We start from the raw sequence: 23,404 nt of genomic DNA, 5'->3' as shown, positions 1-23,404 counted from the left end.
AGGGAAGGAAGAAAGGGATGGAGGGAGGGAGGCAGAGGGGATGAAGCAGGAAAGAAAGAGGCGGGCTTGTCAGGCAATATGATAGTTTCTTAAAGTTGTAAATATTCAATTTAAAGGACTATTTGTTATTGTAAATGTGCCCTCTATTCTTTTCAGGATAAAATCCCCTCTATTTTTGGAAATTTTAGGTAAAAATGGCAGATTCTGTTTACACTGGACAGCTACCCATCATTCAGCCTTACCTCGTGGTTGGGAAGGCCCTGGTGCACAAGTCCAGCTGAGAGAGAACTGGGATAATGGCCCATGATGCTGGGACTCGCAGAGTCACTCACTCGGTGAACTTTGTCCTAATCCTAATGAGTTGATGAGCAGGCGACTAGAAGCAAGTCATTTTGTTTATCTGTGTATTGCTTTTCTTATATGTAAAAACAAGCTTCACACTTTTCTCAAGCTATCATTTACATTATTACTGCCCAAACCTGGTAAGATTATCAGGCATGGTAAAGTATTTCCACTTCATAAAATGTCTTTCACATCATTTCCCCATAAAGAATCTTTGTCACCTTTGGCTGTGTGCTGACAGACGACTTTTATGAGAATATTTCAGAACCAAATATAATGAATCATTAGTGAACTTCTTGATCACAGTGTCGTGGCTGTCCTAGATTGTAAGTGGTATTTGAGGCCATTTCCTGCAATGTGTTGAGGTTTTAGGACTTCCTTAAGACAGAAAAACAGATAGTGAGACAAAGACAGAGACAGAGATGGATGGCAGAGTTGGAGATGGGAGGAGAGAAAGAATTAGAGAGAGACAGGATGTGGCCTTTTGATTTTCCCAAATATAGTACCCTAACTTCTTTTCCTCTCTCTAATCGTTCAGAGAACTTACTTCTTAACTTTAAACAGAAATCCTCTTCCACCCAGAAAGGAAAGGTTCAAAAACCAGGAAGTAAGGGATGAACTTTAAGAACACACTTTACAACCTATATAATCAGAAGATTGATATTAATATAATGTGATGATTTGATCGTACAGGTAAAAAACAAATTTTACAAAATCATAGCATAGTCTCAGGTGGCATTTAAGAATGACGAAGGTGAACTTAAATTTATTATTAATTTTATGGTCAGGTGATGCATGAAAAACCACTTTACGTACAGAACACATTTCTCTAAGAAATTATTTATGAATCTAGATATTTACCTACTGGGAGACTCAGTGTGTGAGTGAAGGTCATTTATAATAAGACTTATTGGCAAAAAAAGTGATGAAAAATTCTAGGGGTTGCTATTGAATGAGGAGCACATTTTCACTCTCAGAATTGGTATTTTACCCCCAAATGGAGCAGAAACCTACTGCTCATTCTTACTTTTACAATATTATATAATAAAAATATTTTTAAAATTTACATTTTGCTATTCCACTTAGGCAAAGCCAGCTAGATAAATACATAAGACTTAATAGGCATATATACACATCCACACATATACTGTACACACACATATTTTTAGTATGTTTAGACACATATATGCACACATATGTACAAGCTGTGACCGATACCATAAATTATACATATAAACTCTGTAGGATATTGAGGAGAAAATGCAGGAAAAATGAGAAAGAGAATGAATAAATAATTTCAGCAGGGAGGCTATAGGAGGTAGTGACACACATGGGGTAATTACTTCACGTATTATTTTTGCTAAAAACTGCTCTCTGAGCGAGACCTTTGTTCCATGTTCGTGTGTGCTGTGCATGTTCCTTCCAGAAGGGCTAGTTTTGTTCTCATGCCATGGGAGCAGGTGGCATGAAGCTGTTTTGATGAGGTTAAAAGGCTCCTCCCCTCTTTCCCCAAGCAGCAGCCTGAAGTACGTCAGCAGTAATTGTGTGCGTGGCTGTGCTGTGCGGGGAGGGTGGAAGCAAAATTGATATCAAATAAGGGTATCAAACTGAGATCCGGATGTTCCCTTTAAGTTGTTGCTCATTTTTAGTAGCCTCACCCGGGGTGAAAAGCTTCTCACTTAAGCAGCCTCTGTAGTAGGAAGAGTCATTCTTTATGGATTTCTATTTTTCTACTCCAGAAGGACAAAACTGGTACTACAGTGGATATAAATGAAGGGATTTCTTTACCCTCTTTTCATTTTATTATTTACTGATCAGACTTCAGCTCAGTTGGATAAAAAATAGAGGTTCTGTTGCCTAGATGTGAGGCCTTTAATGAGGAGGGAAGACCCCAGGGAGCCCAAATCCAAAGTAGAACGGTGCTGCTTTCGGGTTCCTGGCCATTTCTTCAGTTGCTCCTTCCCCCTTCTCCAATGGGCCTAGGGAGCAGGAACTATCCAAGGTGCTAGGATGCCGGCAGCTTTGCCATTCAAGGCAGACGAACTGCAGGAGCAGAAGAGAGAGATTACTGCTTATTTCAGAAGGTAGGTTCTTTGTTTCAGAATCCCTGATTAATCAGCAGCAGCATCAACAGACTAAGGCAGCTGGAGAGGAGAGGGAGAAGCAGGAAGGGAGGGAGTCAGGGGAAGGGAGGGAGGGATTGGAGAGCGAGAGAGAATGAGAAAGAGAGAGAGGGAGAGAGCTGGTTGTCACGGGGGAGGGACGATGCCACAAGCTAGGCTGCTTTAAACCTTCTGTACGTAAGTGACAAGGAAAAAGAGCATCTTTTTGGACGGAAGGAGGCATTTAGAGAGGACGTGTCTGATTTTTGTTTTGTTTTCATTTATTTTTGCCTCCACAGAATATAATCAAATGAGTTACCTTAGCCAGCCTGGTGATTGCTTCGGGTCTTGTTATCATCTGTGTGGAAAAGTGGGTAAAATCGTCCAATTTCTTCCCTGCTGGACCTGGAAGGAGAGGGACTGTGTATTCATCCCCACCCATTAGCTATGCCCTCCTTTCTCTGAATGTCGATGTAAGGAAGCGAGCACCTGTCTTCTGGCACTGCATCTTCTTAGCAAACTTTAAAGGCCATTTTATCTCATAGGAAGAATCTCAAGAATGCTCTGATTCCTAGTGATGCAGAATCTGGGATTCGACACTTTGCCCATCCTCATACAATGCACTTTAATTGAAGAAAAACTGAGCTGAACTACAAGTCTATTTCTTATGGTGCTGGATTACTCCTACAGAACTGCCCTGAGACCAGCGTGAGCGAGCAAGGGCTCTGGCAGACACAAGTCACCTTCTGATTATTGCACTTAGCTCTCCCTGGGGACTTAAATTTTGGTATGTATTTCATTTTTCAGATTCTCTAAGCATGCTAATTGAGTCCAGAACTACATAGCTCAAGCAGTCTGGTTATAAAATGGAATGGATTTTATAGTTAGAGATACTTAAGGCTGAAGTTTGCATATTTTATTAGGTGGATCAGAAATAAAGCTACAGTGAAGGCATCCGGAGCTTGAAGGAGCCTTGGGCTATTTTTGCTTCCCTGCCCACTGAGTTCCATTTCCATGGAAATGGTTAAACTAGGTTTTCATTAGTAAAATAAGCCATGTTAAATTATTAACAGCATTGAAAATATTTTCCAGGGTATTAATTGGCATTCAAGTTGTGCATGCTAGTTATTTATCTACTATTCCACAGCATAAATATTTTATGACAGTCTCTTCACACATTTGGGTCAGCAAGTGAGATCCCAATTTTGCATTCTCAGAAAAAAAAAGACATGGTACCACAAAAAATGCCAAACTACCAGACATACACGAAGGCTAACACTGCTTCTTCATGACTAATCAGACATAAACTTCTTTGAGAAACATATTTTAACATCAATCAATATCTGGAAGGTTTCATTAGGCTCATCATAATCAGCATTTTCACAGAACTTCAGGTGGAGTTATTTTTACTTGGGACATGTATTTATTTTGTTGGAGTGTTTCCATTCTGATTTTTCAATGATGAGGGAATATTATAAGAAATATATGTAGGCATCTCATATTTGGATGAACTGCTACATTCAGTAAGGTTGTACACTCAGATTGAGAAATTTTAAACTTAAGTACCTTAGAAATGTATTTTTCTAAATATGTTTAGAAAATAAGAGTAACTAACTGAAGAATTTATAGGATATAGTCTTAGTAATTTTAGCATCCAAGAATTTATAATCAAATACTATGGAATATTAAATATAGAGAAAGAATGAAATTTAAATCTACTTCTAATTTTACACAATTTAGACTCTGCTTGCTTATTTTTTTGTATATTGCCAAGGGCTAAGTGCACAAATTAAGAGGAAAATGTGAGCCATAGCTGCAGAAATGATTTTATTTTCCTATGGAAAGTGCAACATATGCTATCTAAGTCAGCAAAGACAGGAACTCTGGGGAAAACATTCACAATTTAGAAAATTAGTGAAAACAGACCTCAAAAAAATGTTATAACTTCAGAAGGACTAAAACAAAGTCTAAGAGCTTGAAGCATCTGGAAAGTTTAGAGAAGGAAGTATAAAAATTCCAGGAAAAGGAACCTTGGCTATTGTTTGGAATACATAAATCAGTCATGGGGGCTCAGTTCAATTAGATGGTTGTATAGTAGCTCCCGTCAGCAATTTATTAAACTGACTGTATCTGCTTTTCAAATACTGCCTTGTAAGCGTCTGGAGCCAACTGGCCCTTGGTTCCAACAAGTACCTGAGTCACTAGCACTTTGTAGAGCCACTTATGATACTGGAGATGTGCATTCTCTTAAAACCATTGACAAGAGGCACTGTGATGATCTGGAAGTTGGAGGAGACATCTGATTTTTTATGCTACTACAGAGAAATGATCTATGCCCATTATGCCAACTTGTGGGAGAGAGAGAGTGAAGAGAAACTCACAGCAAAGTAATCTGCTTTCTGAGAAAAAAGCAATCAGTGTCTTTGTAGTCCCTTCAGCGTGCTTTCTTGGTTGTAACTTCAACATTTCCCATTTTGGGCAGAACAGCTGCATTTTGATGACAGTGAGGATAGGAAAATGAGCATGATCATTTGTGGGGCTTTGGATACAATTTTAAGTGTAATCAAAGTGGAAGGATGAGACAAATGTTTGACAGATTGTAAGATCTTATAAGAAAAACAATTTTGTTGTGGTTTACATGGGTTATGGATCATAGCCAGGCTATCTAGTTTGCTGATTTGGTACTACTATGTGAAGTCACCAAATTTCAGTTCTTAATTCACATGATTTTAACATACATATATGAAGTTTAATTACAGATAATTACATTTCACATGCAATGTACTTTTGAATCTGTCAAATGCATGGAGGAATGTGAAAGATTGTGTTTTTCCTGCTGACTAATAATAAATGAGAGTGCAAAATGCTCTGGGAAACTTTTACTGGATCAATACTGCTTAGAAAAATATGACTCTATCTTAGGGTGAACACACTGATTGGAGTGGGAGGGAAAATTAAATTTTAACTGAAATTTTAATAGATTATCTCAGCATTAAAACAAGTGTTGTTGGAAAACCTGAGAAATACATAAAGGATGGAGACTAGAAAACTTTTCCAGCTGCAAATAGAATGAAAACATATATATGAAGTAAAAGTTAAGTGTTTATGTGTATTCTTGCCTGTGTTACATTCTTCCTGTTCATGACAATAGCACTATAATAACAGTCCAAAATAAAATATATCTCATCATTCTTGTAAGACTATGTGGCAGCGTTAACTATGGGCTAAAATTTAGGAAGCTTCCTAAGGAACTTCGGTCTTAGACATTACTTCTCTCCCAACCCAGAGCTTTTGATTCTTCTACCACTCAGTATAGGTGGCACATACACACGTAAACAGAGTTGTACCAACTTTACATCATAGCAAAGCAAAGTTTCTGAAGGAGAATAGTTTGACTTAAGGCATTTAGGGTCAACACTTACAAGATAAATATAACTAGCACCTGTAAGACTGGAGGGCTTGTTCACTCACAAGATTCTAGAACATATAGAACTCTGCTTTGGTAAATGAGAGTATAAGGTCCATTGTAAGCTTTGGATGACAAGTTAATATACACATCCATCTGAGCCAGGCTTTTTGGAACTGGAGTGGTTGATATCAAAATGTATGGAATAACACTAGTGGAGGAATTTGTTCTGAATTATAAGCAAGAGGGAGTGAAATGATTAAACATAAATGAGAGAGAAGTTGGCATGCTGCATGTTTCTATGAATCCCTTTGTACATATTGTCTTCAATATCATCCTATTACTAATCAAAAATCTTTTGTGTCATAGGGAACTCAATCTGGACAAGGGTTGCTACCAGATTAAATATTCTTTGTAAACTGAGACAGCAGATAATTGATATCTTAGTTGACAAAGAATGTATTCTACATAAATATATTACTTAATGAAATTTAAGAGCATATATATTTATATATATGCATATATATATATTCCCTTTTTTCTTTACTTTTAACATTGAGTATCATGGAGTGTCATAGCTCCTGCATTCCTTTTAGTAGTTACAGAAAGAAAAAAAGTGAATTTTTAAATACAATATCCCTTGAGTTCCATTTGAACATAATTAGTTTATGTTCCACATGTTCACATAAAGGGTAGTTTTATATCTGTGGAAGCAATTGTAAGGAAAAGTAATGTACTTTAAGCCCTACGTTCAGTATTGCTAAGAACAGTGATGGCTTTGGACAAAAGAAAAAAATAGTGTTTAACTCAATGCAAAGTTAAACGTTTGGATAGGATGGTTAGAATCCTAGGAGTTTAGAGTGGTGCATTCTGGCTTAGTTGAGAGAAATTATCAAATTTGGGAAGTGTAACAATACTACACAAAGTAATCTTTGTGAAGGGTGTGGTCAATAGGACACAGTATAAGTAACAAAGCAATAGAAGCGAATAAAGCTAAACAAATAGTCACCATCTGTATTTAAGCCTGTCTCTGTAGCTTTTATGTGCTTGTTCACCATTCTCCAATTCTATACACAGTACATTAAACATCAAACAGAAGAAGTCTCTTGTGAACGCAGAATACAGCTGTGGGGAAAAGATATAAAGTGAAGATATGAAGTTATATGTAGAATGTACAGGGATTCTGACTTAATTTTTTAGGTGGTTTTCTAGAAAGATTCCCTGTCATGAACTATAAATGTTGGCCATAAATTCCAAGAAATACATACACACTACTGAATTATTTGGATTGGTACTTTACATTTGAAGAAAATATTTCTGCCTTTAAAATAAAGACCCGATACTGTACAAGTATTTAGCCATTCCTCCACTAGAGCAGGTGGGTGGGTCTAACATCTCTAATATGTTTTGAGCAAACCTGGCTGCAGACATTCACTGCTTCAACCCAAAGACAGCCCAAATGTCACCCACTCTGGTATGACTATCTTGTGCTCTAATTAGAGGTGTAGTAAGGTAGATCCTTATTTATCGATACATCTAGATGTGCTGTCTTGAGAAACAGATCTCATTTGCCTCTTAACAAACATGGTCTTCTAAACTGCCACCTGAGCAACTGGTACTAAAGTTGAGCCTTTGTAATATACTTGCATACAGATGCCATGAAAGGGGCAAGATTAGCTAGATTTAATAATCAAATTTCAAACTACTGCTAAGTCTCTGATGGTATAGAACAGGTTTTATTCAATACCTTTTAGTTGTAAATATACATTTCTGAAAGGCAAACAGATTTATGGTCTTACTTGTTTATTTTCATTACATCAAAGGGTAGCAGTTATAAAAAGGAAGATAACATGAGCTTCAATTTTCTTTAGTGAGTAAGGTTCAGTTACCTGAGAAATCCCATTTGCTTAGAAGGGCAGAGTCCAGGGGTTTAAGAGATAGGATAAACTCCATGGTCCGTAGTTCTTGCTTCCCGTATTTTCTAGATGTAGACAATAGAAACAATAGGTAAGTGATAGGTCAAGAAGCATTTGATTGGTGAAGAAGGGTGTTAATTCCTATTTTGTTCATTGATACATGTGTGACTAAGGAAGTTGCTCTACTCAAATATCCGTATTATCTGTGTTTCAAAGTAAAATTATAGTGGTCAGGGAGTTATATTCTTATCCAATGTAACCTTGTGTGCAATTAAGAATTAGGCAAAATATCAAATAGTAATGTTAGTTACTGATAATTATGATCATATAATTGAACACTTACACATGCATCTTCTGACTGAACCCTTAGAACATGAATCTTTTCCAACCACTGTTATCTCAGTGTTAAAGACAGAGCTTACCCATGCTAATTAATTTACACAACACCATAGATTCAGAATCTCCTCAGTTTGGAATCACACTGCAAAACTTTTCATTCACGTCCATCAAGGCTGCCTCACAGCCTCTCCTACATCACAAATTAGCTTCTCTGTGAAGAGGAGACACTGGAAAAATGTAATGGTTAGACATTGACCAGCGCTTAGTCAATTTTTTATGTAGCCCAGCCTGCCCTTGAACTGACCATCCTCTTGTCTCCGCCTCCTGAAGGCCCAGGATTATAGGTACATGTCACGATGCATGCTGTTTAGCCCATTTTCCAGGACTGCGTACAACTGTTGCAAAATGTTCCTTGTTTATTCTTAAACATGGCAAAAATAAAACATGTCTGACCAACTAACGAAGTTCATCTGAATCAGTGGCCTAATCGCACTTAATACAATTAATTATCATTCACGTATACTGCAATGCAGACATGTAGAAGTACAGCACTCTGACTTCATTAATGTCTAATTCAAAATAGTTGCTCAGTTAATACTTGAAAGAAATGAATGTTCATAGAATTAATTACTTCTCTAGAATCAGATGACACGAGCATTTATATACAATTAAATCCTGTTTTCAAAGTGTTGAATTTTAGTAGATTTTGTGGCAGATTGTCATTTCAAAAATTTTCATTTCCATTAAAAATCATATATGACTGCCTTTAGTATAAATAGTTTGTATTAATGTTATTTAATATTTTGGGACAACAAAAATAATTTAAAAGCCAGAACATTTGAAGGACCACCTATAAAGGTTACTAATGTTCATGGGTTAACAAGTAACCTTGTTAATACATAGAATATATAAACTGTATACAATTATTGATGCCAGTTGGATTGGGAGGAAACTTCAGAGAAAAATTAAAGTCTTTGGATAATAAAGCCTCATGAAAATGGGAAATATATGGGTTTGCTAGAGAGCAGAGTGGGAGTGATCATCTCCAGCCTGAGGCATCATTTCTAGCACCCTTGTAACACTGGCTTGACTTGCTTAACTTCAGCAAAAATAATGGCCATAAAGTTATGCTGAGTTGTTCTTATCCAGGCACTTCTAGTACTGAAGCCCTAGATAGATGTGAATTTCTCATAATCGTCATGTTGGACCTGTCTGAGGAATATTTCCTTGTATCTCCCTCCCCTAAATTGCAATTATTTGCAGCAGTAATTTCACCTCTGTGTGTAAAGCACTTCAGCATCTGATCCAATGGACTGATATTAAAATACAATCCCATTATACTAGATAGTTGGAATTAAAAGATCATTTCATCTCTAACCCACTAGGGCTTAAAAACAAACGAAACATAATACAAATTTAGCATAACAAAATTTTAAATCAACAAATGACTTTATCTAGGCTTTATTTGCATCTAGTGTATTCTTTGACAGAGGAAGAAATTTTTAAAATCAAATATAAATTGACTGGCAGCTGAAAGGCTGATAAACTCCAATGAGAAGTAAAATGTCCGTAGCTACAGTCTAGATTTTGCGGTATGATTATAGTTTTAAAAAGAGAAAGATGTTGATTTTTAATAGAAAAAAAATGGAAGTGCGGAGTTTTTAAATTGAGTAGACTCATACATTCAAAATATGCTTAAAAGACTTGGGAAGAAAGTAAAAGATGTAAGGTAGGGGCTGGGGATTTAGCTCAGCAGCACAGTGCCTGCCTGGCAAGTGCGAGGTCGTGAGTTCGATTCCTGGTACTGGAAAAAAACCAAAAAAAAAAAAAAAAAAAAGATGTAAGGTAATTTATAACTTTAACAAGACAACTTTTTCTCCTTGGTAATTGGTTTTGTTTTAACATCTTACTCAGTTATACCAGTTTGCGTAAGCCTTATTAACCTAAAAGAATAAAATTTATTTTTATGTAATTAATTTAACCTTGTTTCTATTTCTTCAATTGATTAAAGCACAATTTTGCTAAGCCTTTGCTGAAATTACTTGGAAACCTCCTTTTCAAGACATGAAGATTTTCATAGCCTGCTTGTTTATACATCCATCCATCCATCCATGCACATGCATTCAATTGATATTACTATTGCTGGGGCTGTGAAAGTAGCTCAGCAGTACAGCATCTGCCTGGCAAGTGCAAGGTCCTGGTGTCGATTCAAGATTCAAAACTATTCACTAAATACTACTATTGCTGACACTCTTTCTCTCATAGTTCTATTATGACATTAACTAATTTTAAGTGCATATTCTTGTTGATCTCTATTCTAAATCTTTTCACCTACATTTCTTTCAATCATCACAGCAGCAGGTTATCACTAATATTTTATAGATGAAAATAGTATGTACTGGTTGAAAGATCTTTGTTTTCAATTTTGCTTTGTTTTGATTTCTCGGTAATTTTTTCTTTGACTTAGTTTTTATACCCTTGTATAGTGATGATATAAGTTTTCACTACTTAAATTACCAATCTGGTCTGAATGGAGTTGCTCCTGGTGATCTACAACATTTGATTTAGAGAAGGTTATAAAATGAACTGCTATGGAAGACCATTATGGAAAATAGCGCAGACTCAAAAGGAATCATGTCCTATGAAAATTACATTAGAAATATAAATTCTTTCTCTTTGAATGATTGTTGCTCTATTTTATGTAAATCATTCAGATTTATATATCTTAATTTAAAAATTTGAAGAAAACACGTATAAGATTTCTTCCAACTCATCTTTTTATTTGAAATTGAACAGAAATGTCTTTATGATGAGAAATAAATGACACTTTGATCTGCTATATCTTGCTGGTGTAAGAACACATTTTTGAGAAACAAACCTTGACTAATTAGGTAAACCAGATGCTTATCTTCACATATAATATTTACACTTTCCCATCTCTCTGCAGTACACCACGTATGACCTTCAACCTGTTAATGTTGCTTCTTTGAGGGAGTGTTAGATGCTTAAGGGGCCCTCATTTACTATTTCTTCAAATGTCACACTACTTTGTAATTTCTAACTAAACTTTTCCCCAAATGGATTGTACCATAACCGCTGGAGAATCGAGGTGACAAACTGTTAGCGATAATAACCAGCGCCTTGCTTTTATCCCTAGTTGGTTAAAGGTACAATGTGTTCTCACGCAGGAAGTGTTCCTTTCACACGATACTCTCCAAGATGTTGAGTGTGAATCCCGAGGAAGACCCTCTGGACAACTTCCTCCAGTACATTGAGGATATGGGGATGAAGGCGTACGATGGCCTGGTTATTCAGAATGCCTCCGACATTGCCAGAGAGAACGATCGCTTGAGAAATGAAACAAACCTGGCCTATCTGAAGGAGAAGAACGAAAAGCGCCGAAGACAAGAAGAAGCAATAAAGCGGTAAGTATAAATCAACGCGCGCCGGGATTGTGGCCCGTGAGGCCGTCTGTGGGTGCCTCCGATGCTGTGGTGTCACCTGATAAGAAGGGTCTTATCCGAGTTGGCCCGGCCTGATGAGATAAGGGGACAGGGGCACCTCAGCTATAGCAAAACCTGTCCATCCTGCTGGCAGGATCTTCCTCCTAGGTGACAAAAGTTATTCACTGTGTTCTGCATAGGGAAATACAGATGAACTGGGGAAAGAAATCAGTTTCTTCTGAATAAGAGCTTGTGCTCAACAACCTTTTGGTGCAAGCACAAGAGAGCACATAATCATGTCGATAGCCTAAATTTGAGGAAAATCCCCACCTTTAATGGCCTTTGTTCATAGCCCTTACCTTATGACAGAGTTCCTCTTCCTCCTAGAACGTGACCGATCCTCATCAATGATTCCATGTAGGTGAGCTGCAGAAGGCAGGTGGACTTTGCAGAATTTTAGGGCTATCACATCTCTAACACCAAGTGCCCTAGGTGTGTTCAAATGAAATTACCTTTATGGTGCAAAATTTGCCAGGTGCAAGGTAATGAGCCCAAACTGCAGCCTTCCAGATTGAGGTTAAGCTGTACTGAGCACTGACACCATCTCTTGACTTATTTTGGTTTAAAGAACATTACGGTATTTTCAGGATGTCTGAGGGTGTTTTCCGTAGTATAGGGAGACCCATGTTCTGTTTGATGGAGTCCTCCTTCTCCACTGGACTCTATTCAGCAAAAGGAAAGCCCAATATATAGGAAATAATTCATATCAATTAGCAGGGTAAATGAACGATACCAGTTAAGATATTCTGATAGTTCATGGGAGATTTCTCATCTAATCGTGCATTAATACTTTCTGCTTACTCTGTGAATGCTGGGATATTAGGGAAAATAAAATATTCTCTTAGATGAGTTAATCATATTTATAAAGAAACTAAAATTGTTGCACTAGTCCAATCATTGGGTGGAAAATAATAGCCTGTTAGGACTTTTTTTTCTGCAAATAAAGTAAGTAAGTAAGTAAGAAAATAGACTCCTGCGTGTATATGAACATTTTACTTTGGTTTTGCAACTGAATTTTTAAAAATTCAAAACAAAAATGGTGGCCGACATTTTTAAGTATCTTCAGTTCTGTAATCTAATGTCTCCTAATACTGGCATTAAATCTCAATGATTAATTCTTTTTATAAGTATATAAATAAAATTATTTACTGAATCATTCTCTTAGGTATAGCAGGATATGCAAATTATGCATTTCTCTACTACTAGCTTCTGTATTTCATTAACAACATGCAGCAAATTTCTACCTAAAAATCCTTAGGTATTGAAAAAATGGCTTTTGGGTTGTTTGCAAAGTATCCCAAAGGATATAAGCAGCAACTTGAAGAATATCTAAAGTTCAAGGGACACAGTAGGAGGAGATACAGCAAAATGATCACTACAAAATAAAAGAGGTCTAGAAATTCCAATTATGTGAATTGTGAGTTGGTTCCTCCTAGATTATTAGCAATCTAGTAATATTTTCCAGAACTATGCTATGCAGTATAAAAATCAAAACAATTCAGTTCACGTACTGAATTGAAAACCTCATAAATAAACTGAGGACATTTATTTCTACATCTACGCCTCAGCAGAAGATAAAACTTTAGCCAGCTTGAGGATAGAGCAAAATCCAGGAGTAAATCACCGTCTTCTTATGTTGTAATCATGAGAGCGGATAGTGGTTTGTAATAGAATGGTTGCAGTAAACTTGGTGTAAAATAACCGAGTTATGGGCTTTGTGATTAATGAGATACAGAGGTTGAGTAAGAGAAAAAAATACAGTGATTCTAGGGTTCGTTCTGTTGTTTTTAAATTTTTATTTTGTTTGTGCAACAAAGGGCAGAGTGTTTCCATTTAGTGAAATGGTAAAGACTAAAGTAGGATCAAGTTTAAGGTAAATGATGGGAGGCAGCAGTTAAGCTTTGGGGTTAATTTTGTAAAGGGTTTAAATACCCAAGTAGAGATTTTCAAGTAACAGTTAAATAAAAATCGGACAAAGTAGAAATCAAACCTGGAGGTCTAAAAGTGAAAGTCATATTCCATGGGATTCATAGTTGAGAGGCTACACAGAGAAGACCGGGATTTAAATCGAGAGAGAGATGGTCAGAGAACCCACAAATATTCTTCAGGGTATCTAACTACTCACCTAATAATAACAACTGAGGTATCCAGCAAGTGTGATTGGTAAGACCAGAAGGACCACAAACAGGGGCTGCCTCAAAGTGAGGTGCCAAAACTGATTAGGGAGATTTTGCTGAGATTTTCTCAAATATGTGGAAGTCTGAGAACGGATCATGGACTCTGACCCCGTTGCTGTTGTTAAGAACGATTTCTCTGGAGAGTTGGGAACAAAATTCCTGAGAAAATGGGAAGAAAGGAATGGAAGCAGAACACACACCTATTTCGAAGATTTCTGAGGTTAAAAGTAAAATAAAAATATGGGGAGTAGTTGGAGAAGCTTGTAGAATTTATGGTGATTTTAAAACAGTTTTTATCCCGTTAGGAAAGGAGAATATTAGCGTAATTTAGATGTTGACATAAATAATTACAATGGAAAGACAAATAGTAAAAATAGAATGACTTAGGGGAGGAAACAAATTTACTGTGAGAACTTTTTTGATTAGGCAGGAAGAGAGGGAATTTGCATGGAGCTCAGACTGCTAGGACATCTCAAAAGAAAAAGTGCCGCAGGGTGTGAGTGAAGGAACCATGGATGAGAGCGGGAAGAGTGGAAACCAGCCCAGGCTGCGAACCTGGTCCTTTAAAGCCAGTAGCCTGATAGAGATCAGGAGCCAAACCATGGAAGTAAAATGTGTAGCAAAACAAGACCATTTAAGAAAAATTAGTAGGAATGGAAACAGAAGGCAGAATTACTGAACAGTCCTGTTTTCCGTGTTCCTCCGAGAGCTTCAGAAGCTAACGCTGCAGAATGGAATGAACAACAGGAATCTTAGCCTTAGTCCAAGCTGTCATTAGAGAATCGTATGCAGGAAAGAGAACACAAGGTGCAGGCCTGGCGTGTGACATGAGCTGACTGGGCATGTCACAGCGAGGTCACTGGAGCAATGAGCCTTCCTCACTGAGGATCACTCACATCCAGACTCCCCCTTAAAGGTATGCAAGACAGAAAATCTGGTGGCAATGGTAAAATTGACCAAGGGCATGTGTGGGAGAGACAGCTGTGGGGTATACGTCAAACCTGAGTGTGGTCCCTTATACATTTTTTTTACTGTCCTCATGATTGTTACATGTGCTAAGAGTTGGAAGATGTGATATGTATCTTGCTCTCTACAACTCAGTTTTTGGCCACTCACCCTCTCTCAGATAATTTCTTAAATTCCATTTTAAAATATAGATATAATTGGAGGGATCAGAATGCTAATAGAGCTTCAGTAATCGTTGAAGATTCTCAGATCTCTCTCTCAAAAGAAAACTCATGTACAACATTGGGACATAGACTTCTCTAGATATGAGTGAGAGGAAGGGCTAGGGAGACAAATATGAAAAAAGCCAGACAAATAGAAGCTATACAGGAAAAAGAGCCTAAACCCTCTCATTGTCCTGTGACATGACTGCCACAGTTATCTCAAAAAGTGGCCCATCTCAGCAATGTCATTGCCCGAATTCACTTTTATTTCACTCATGGAATGATCAGTGTCCTGGAGTTTTGATAATTTCAAAATAGTAATAACAATCTCTTGCTCTCTCCTCATTTTTGGAATTACTTCAATTTTCTTAATGAGAAATGTGTGTTTTACATATTTGAAGAAAGCCCATAGCAAAATTCTAATCACACAGGCATTTTTAGGTTCCAGGAAGGGCAGTGAACACATAATACCCACATCTAAACCTAAGGCATATTTTAATATTTTTAATTGTATGATTTATGTCAAGTAAAGAGAATTCAACATGGCAAAAATTAAAACAATCTAATTAATTAAAATTAGTTCATGTGTCTACTAAATGCCTTCTTCAATATATGCTGTGAGTTAATATATAGAATATAAATGCCCCAATCTAAATATGAAGCATGTTTGACCTTGAAAAGGCATTGATGATAATTCTCTGTGAAATATGCCAGTTGCAATTTCAGAAATGTGCAGACTGCCAAGCATTGCTTAAAAAATGGAAATAGGATTTCATATGATTGACCTTCTGGATCACATATGTGCTGAAATGCCTTTTGTGCAGAAGCTGGGAAGCTTAAAACACTGAGCTCTTAGCAAAAGAATATCCTCATCACTTTCCCAGGAATGTAAGTCACTTAGGCTTTCTGAGCCCAATTCCTTATTTTTACACTCAGATGAGACCCCTGCCACTATTAACTTTCTTGTTCCTTCATTTCTATTTCTCACATGGGATTTTACTGGAAGGGTCTGCTGAGTGAAAAATACTAAATAAATAAAAAATGGTGTTGTTGGTGCTTTCCTTAACAGCTTCCTACAACATTTGGTGAGAAGGATTTAAAGGAGAAAAATTAATGGAGTATGAAAAATTATTTCAGTGGCTCATTTTTTATATTAATGCAATACCAGTAGCTATTAATAAACATTTTTAAAAGTCTTCTATGAAAAAATAAAGCAAAGTTTTACAACAGATTAATTTGAGAATAATAATGGTCAATAAACTGTGTATTATGATCATAAAGGAATGTCCAAAATGTTACTCAGAATAAATCACAGACAATAAAAGATTCTCTCTCCAAAGAAAATATAATGAAAGGATAAAACTTTCTTTGCAATGAAGAAAAGAAACTAGTGGTATAAATGCAACAAATTAACATTCATTTCAAAATATTTTTGAAACAACAGAATAGATATGGGGAGGGTTATTGGAATTTCTCCCTACGTCCCATGTACCTAACTTCTATTTTGCTCTTTATTTTCTGTTATTTCAAAACTAATGGCATTGTGCAGGCATGGTTAAATGAGATTTATTTTTAATTAAAAAGCATATATGAAAAAAACAAACATCTATAGCTTCCAACCTGTGAGCTTAAGTACATGTGTACCTAAGGCAAATGTGAGAAAAAGTACGTTCCTGGATTGAACCATTGACCTGGCTCAGGGGCCAACCAATAAGAAGCAAGTGACCAATGAGATCAGAGTCTGGTCACAAACAACCTGGAAGGCAGTGCCTGCTTGTACCTGTGAATCTAGGTCTCTGTTGGAAGGTCGCTATTTGTAGGGAACACCTTGTTCAGGTCATTAAGTAAAGCGTATTCCCAAAGGCAACTGTGGAATTGAAAGTTCATCCCACACACATTTTGGTCCTAGGTTCGTTAGGTCCTAAGTGCCATTAAGTCCTTCACCCAGTTTTTTTCTCTGAATTGTAGAATGAGTTACCTCTCTATCTGATATTGTTATTAGACATAGTGTTTTTGGATGCAATAAAGGAAATATCACTTAAATTAAAGGCAACAAGAAAATTTGTTACTAGTATAAAATTTCTACTATAGGAAGGGGCTAGATTTTTTTCTAATGAAACAAATGCTACATTAGTAAAATTTCCCCAAATATTGTGAGTCTGGAAAACAGTTCTCAATTTGAGCAAAGTGGTTCTGACACAAAGGACTACTTAGGCTGATTAGCAATGTCTCTATTCCCTGTGGATGCCCTGAAGGGATCTATATGAGGTTATATTTCCTCTTTAAATGTGACAGTCAGGAATGGAATTAGATTACTTACAGCTGCCTTCAAAATACATGCAATTGCAAATTAGTATGTATACTTGAAAGTACTCTTATTTAGGGGTTCCAGAATTCCTGTTGTGAAAAGACCCCCAAAGAACCAAAGACCCCCAAAAATTCATCCTTTGGACTATTGGGGAAAAGAAAGTAAAAATTAAACTAGTTCCTTTTCTTACACTAACACATTGTTACCACAACAGCAAATATTTGTGGCAGCAAAGTTGTGAATTGGAAAATCTTGAAATGACTTCTTCATCAAAAAACATGATTACACAGAATGCTCTTATTTATTGAATATTAATAGCTCCATAAATCTTTTTAGATACATATGGTTTCTGGAATTATACCCATGGTTTGTGGCAGAAGAGCTTCTGGGAAATAGGAAACATTTATGAAATGTACTTGAGTGAATGGCAGACTACTCAGTGAAGCATGAATAGTTCCGTTGGGCTCAAAAATCTAATCTCATTGGACCTGTTTTCCCAAAAGCTATGTGGAAAAAAGAAACACCCTCTGTGTATATCAGAAGCAGAGTTGAAGCTCCATTGCAAGGGTGAAGACGGTTAAAGGAACAAAAATTTAGAAACACAATGGTCAACTACTAGGTGTATTCTAGAGCTAGCCTCAGCTTGCATAGAAATGCTTCCAGGTAGTCTACAAACGCTCTACATCTAGAAAGGACATATGCTTGGAAAAGCTTAGGGAAAAAAGCCCTCAGCATTACTACCTAGAAGTAAGCTCAAAAGTGCAGGACATCAGAGTCTGGCTGCCATGAATTCACTGATCTGATCTGATGTGAATTTCTGACCTAATTTTGCTGTAGGACTTAGTGCTCAGGCAGGGAAAACAAGGTTAATGTGTTGATAAGGGGCGAGATTAAACAGCAGACAGTATCTTAATAACCCTCTCTAATTTCTGCTTCCTCTTGTGTTTGTGATTAATTTGAATCACTTTTCTATTAATCATTGCAGAGGACCACAAACTGCTTTGCTTGTTTTTATGTTAAAATAGTGCATCCGGATTATCTTTCTCAAAGCTCAACGTGATACTCAGAGCTGGGAGCAATTTTGGTTATAATATCAAATACATGAGGAGGTTTGTAATTCGCAGAACAGAATGATTAAAAGAGAATATTCAGTACCTCACCTTGGCCATCCCTCACCGCTTCCTCTTTATTGAGCCCAAAGCAACAGCTACACTGCTGATTCTAAATGAATTAATTTATTAAGCAAGTTCTCTGGGTTTTTTTCCTGTGCTAGCAAGGAAAGTTAATATTTTGAACATATATCTAAAGGCACCTTATGCAAATCAAGCAGTGTTTGGCTTGCTGGCCTATTGTTTTTAATAAGGGTCACCGACTATTCTGAGATGAATGAATGCAAACTTCAGAATCCATCAGTATCCCATGGATGATATGCTTATATTCAAAATAGCAGTGATTGCAGTTCTCTCTCATTCAGTCCCCCGCCAGGACAGATTAGAGCTACATGCTGGGGCCCTGAAGGCTGCTGTTAGGGTAACTGTCCTCCAGGCTCCCCAGACCTACCTTTTCCAGAGCGCTTCACACCCTTGGTTGTTTCTACTTTGATTATATCCTGGACGAGCACTGCCTTTACGTTTCAAGAAGCTCAGTGTCTGTTCTGTATCTGAAATAAGCAGACAGATGTTGGCAAGAGGGGGAGCTTTTCAGAACAGAGCCACATATAGGCCAGGCAGGCAGCTCAAGGACTGAGCTCTCCCAGTACAAAGGACATCGAGGGGAAGAGGGGATCTTCCGAATGCATAGCCCTGTGACAATGGAGTGATTGAAAAGAAACCCGTTGGAAAATTTAAGGTAATTTTCCTTTGAGAGTAGTGTTAAATATATATAGATGATTATGGATTGGTTGGCAGTCATCTTCTGTTTAGGGCTATTTCTTATGCTGTTTAGGTTATTGCAGGCTGTGGCTATTCTCAGTCTTTCAACTAAAAACTGCCTTTATAAAATGCTTTATGAAACAAGTAAGGAAAAGAAATTATTACGAAGCCAGGCAATGAGTCAGTGGAGTTTTCTTTTTAACCCTTCAAAATGCAGTGTCTCCTGGAGAACATGTGTAATGTGACAGAGAGAACTGGCAGAGTGTAGCCTGAGCATGCTAATAACATCCTTCCACTGCTCCTGTTGCACCTTAATGTAGCCTGAAGAAAAATCTTCATTATAAATGCGTGGGTTACTGAAATTAATTTTAATCATGAATTGATAGGGACAAATCAAGCCCTCCCCAAATGAATCTCTGGTCAAAGCACATGCTTCCGGTTAAGTGTTCTTCTTAGCGAGGCGCATATATGGAAATACACAACAGAATATTCATGCCCATGCTAGAATGCAAATATAACTAGCCTTCCAGGATGTAGAGGAAAGGAGGTCATTGTTTTGGAAGAAAAGTACTTTCAATGATATGCAGAAGAAAGACTTTTTTTACATATAAAAAGATCAGCATTTAAAATCCATTATTTTAATTAGTAAATTGCATTTCAGTGTCTGATTTGGGGTTAAGTGTGCTACTCAGCATATTCTGATTTTTGAATAAGAAATAAAGTGGTTCATTACTGAATGAAGAGGAGACTTACCAAGAACTTAATTCCCTCTTAGGGTGATGTTTATGCGTGCTGTACAGCTATTTCCTTTTTTTTTACTATACATTTACTGAGCATCTACTACATGTCAGACATAAAGCAGTGACAAAATGGCAAAGATACTTGCACTCACTGGAGTCCCAATCTAGTGAGGGAGGTGGGGACAGAAACTGGGGAAGACAGCCCAAAAATGAAACATCAATGTAGAGTAAGTTAAGTGGGATAGGTTCTATGAGGAAAACAGACCTGGGAAGTGAGGCCAGCTGCAGAGACAGAGAGTTCCAGCTTAAGGGGGTCACCGGGAAAGCCTCATGGAGGACACCACATTGGGGTGAAGGGCTGAAGAGAGGGAGGGAAGAAGCTGTGCCGCTGTCTGGAACATCGGCTTTGGAGGAGGAAGATGCACCAAGACCGGAGGTCCCAGGTGGGTGCAGGGAGAATGGCAGTGATGACATCAGGTGGCTGGGGCCCAGCACAGCAGGCGAGGTGGAGAAGGTTAGGAAATCAGGTCAAGGCAATGGAAGCCGATGTTGGGGAAACATGGCGCTTACTGACAGGACCTTGGCTTTAAACCAGGGCGAGTTGGGAAATCACTGAAGTGCTGAGAAATGAAGAACAACCCTACCCGACTCCTGTAATTGAAAGCAGGGTCACCCTGGCTGCTGTGTGGAGCAGGGAGAGCAGAGACAAGGCCCAGCAGTGGGCAGGCTGAGAAAACAAGGGCAAGGGTGCCGACACCACCTCTAACACGTCCCAGGTAGCTTCAGCACATGATGGTCAGAGATTGAATGTGGGGCGTGAAGCAAGAGAAAAGAATGTTGGTTCCATGACCTTGGAGGGGAACACAGCAGAAGCGTGTTTGGAGAGAAAGGCTTGGGGGATATTAGGTTTGAGGTATCTATTAGGTACCCGATGATTTAATGGTATTTGTTAAAATATGGTTCATTTCTGACCATTGGTAAGTAAAAGAATGAAACACTAAAGAAATTTTAAATAATTTTATAAAGATCTAAAAGTTACGTGCATCAATACATACACAGCTAGTAAGTTTAAGGCACTGTTATTGTAATAAGAACATTGAATGTAAAGGGTTTATCCTCTTAATAAATTTTCAATGTACAAGACAAGATCACTAACGACAGAGGCAGGGCTCTATAGCACATCTCTAGAATTTATTCATCTTGGATAACTGAAACTTTATATCCATTCAATAGCAAATGGATAGTAAGTATCTAGATTAACCAGAGCAAATGAGCAATCGCCTGGAGGTCTTTGCTTTTGTACAGTCGGTGGAGCCAGTGATCTTGATCCTAAGAGCTGTATGATCCACACACTCAGAGGCTTTGCAGCTTTAGGGCAGAACGAACAGTTCCAGTCTTGCAATTTAAGAAGCAGGATAAAAGGCAGGTGGAGGTCTCCACAAACTCAGTGTTCAAAAAGGAAGAATATTCTGATCCTAGATTCTATTAGCATTGGTAGTGTTTACTTGTGACCTTTTGACTCTGACTGAGACATAAGTAATTAGCTTGTTAATTGAGGCACATAAGACACTTTTCCTGTTCCAAAATGTTTTGATAAATCTGTAGATTACCACCGCATTGTAAGAATAAAATCTGCAGTGCTGCTATGAGGGAGTCATAGTTTAGTACTGGGGAACTTCTTATTCTTGTGTCTTAAATACAAGGTAGGATTTGTTTCTTCACTTCCTAGTTTTAGTCAAATCCATACATAAGTCTTTAACTCTTAACATTGTTTACTCATTTTTAATTGGGAAGAACAGCATTTATTTTGTTGTTATTAAAAGACAGAATAGATATAATACGCAGCTTGTAGGGTATTCAGTGGAATTGCCAACATATAGCTGTTTGAGTTGGTGGCCATTATTAATAACATTATTATTATTATTATTATTTACAGTGTAATTTACTATTAAATTTCCAGCTATTTCCAGGGAATTACCTTGAATGGTTTATCCTCCTAGCATATGACTGCTAAATTGTTGTATTTTAATAGAAATGTGTCTTTTCTGTAAAACTGCTTACAACACTTAGGTGATAGCTAGAGATTTAAATAATGAATCATAAAGATAAAATGACTATTCCTGAAAGAGCTAAAATCTCAAATGACTTTTTCAGGGCTGTGTGGTTTGATTTCCATTCTGGAGAACAATGAACTTGTAGGATCACCCTGCAAGTGCTCTAAAAAGGTTTCATGTTCCTTTGGGTATGCAGACACAGAGGAGGCTGGCTTGGTGATGGTCGCTACCTCCCTTTGCCTGGGCGAAAGAACTTGTGTCTCACACTCCTTGATTCAGTAACTAACATTCACATGTCCAGCTCTTTTGAAAATCGAAGGAGGCTTTCATGGAGAAACCTGGGCTGTTAGGAATTTTCCTGAGGGAATTCCTCATCTGAAAGATGTTTGTTGTCAGATTTCACACGTAATTTATAAAATTCCCTGGGTGCCTTTTACAAATGAATAACTGAAATAATGTTTATTTTAGAGATAAGTAAAAAAAAAAAAAAAAAAAAACAGGATTAGAAATCACTTGTCAAACAAGTTCTTTTCTAGGTCACTATTAAGGGAACACTGTTGCTTTTAGCAACCGTTATTATATTTTATTTAGGGGAGAGATAGCATTTTGTGTTTTTTAAAAAATGAACAGTAGCAGAGAAATTTAGAAGAAAGACAACAGGGAAACATTTAGTGATAAGAGCACATGCACACACTTCTTTCTAGAGAAGAGAGATTACTTCTTTTTTATTTTCCTCTCATACCAGGTTTGAAATTGTATAGCAGGAACATTTGTTCAGAGAAAGACTAGAAGCTAAAATAATTCATTTGTGTGTGTCTTTAAGTATTTCAGAACAAGATCCTAATCAATGTAAAGTATTTGCTCTTATCTATTGGCTTCTGGATCTCTGGATGTTTACCTAAGGAGTCAAAACATACAGTTTATGATTTTTCTTTTGATTTTTGCTGAACCTTACTGCAAATCCCCAAACCCTAGCAATTCCCAACTTCTAACAGATCACTGAAAATAGCATACTTGATTTAGAAAGCAATCCAATGAGGTTTCATAACTCTCGTTAGCACAAACACATTCATTTCCAGATAGTTCTTTCAGATGTCAAGTACTGTTTGGGATTATTTCCTCTCTCTTCTTTCCTATGTTGTTTTACTTTTACTCCTTCTTAATTATGTCATAGTATTTTAATTCACCTTTGGTGTTTCTATATTCTATAAACCATTTCAATTCTAATCTGCACATTTTTTTTATTTTGTGTTTGTTCTGTTCAGCTAGCCCACAATTATTTTAAAAGCCTAGTTATTCCCAATAAAAATAGAGGAGAGGGACATGTTTTCAAAACATCGTATGTAGTTCAACAGATTACATGGGATAAAGAGGGATAGGGAAAATGACTGCCCGGTAAAAGCCTTTTTAGCAAATCATACTGAATCTCATTAATAAAGAATATATCCACTACACCCATGCAATCAATCTGCCATGT

General features: G+C 37.2%; 1 protein-coding gene across 1 annotated transcript in view; it reads left to right on the top strand.

Moving 5' to 3' along the window:
- Positions 1-2,754: 2,754 nt before the first annotated feature.
- Nyap2 (neuronal tyrosine-phosphorylated phosphoinositide-3-kinase adaptor 2) overlaps positions 2,755-23,404 on the top strand; it is a 273,570-nt gene continuing 252,920 nt past the window's right edge. Inside the window, exons 1-3 of the mRNA XM_013519763.1 lie at positions 2,755-2,818; positions 3,147-3,231; positions 11,294-11,530. Coding sequence (XP_013375217.1) covers positions 2,755-2,818; positions 3,147-3,231; positions 11,294-11,530 — 386 coding nt within the window. The remainder of the gene's footprint in view (positions 2,819-3,146; positions 3,232-11,293; positions 11,531-23,404) is intronic.

Source organism: Chinchilla lanigera, unplaced genomic scaffold (assembly GCF_000276665.1).
Source record: "Chinchilla lanigera isolate Chin_1 unplaced genomic scaffold, ChiLan1.0 scaffold00052, whole genome shotgun sequence".
NCBI classification, from domain to species: Eukaryota; Metazoa; Chordata; class Mammalia; order Rodentia; family Chinchillidae; genus Chinchilla; species Chinchilla lanigera.
Note: the sequence above shows the minus strand (reverse complement) of the source record. Positions and strands in the feature narration are given on the sequence as shown.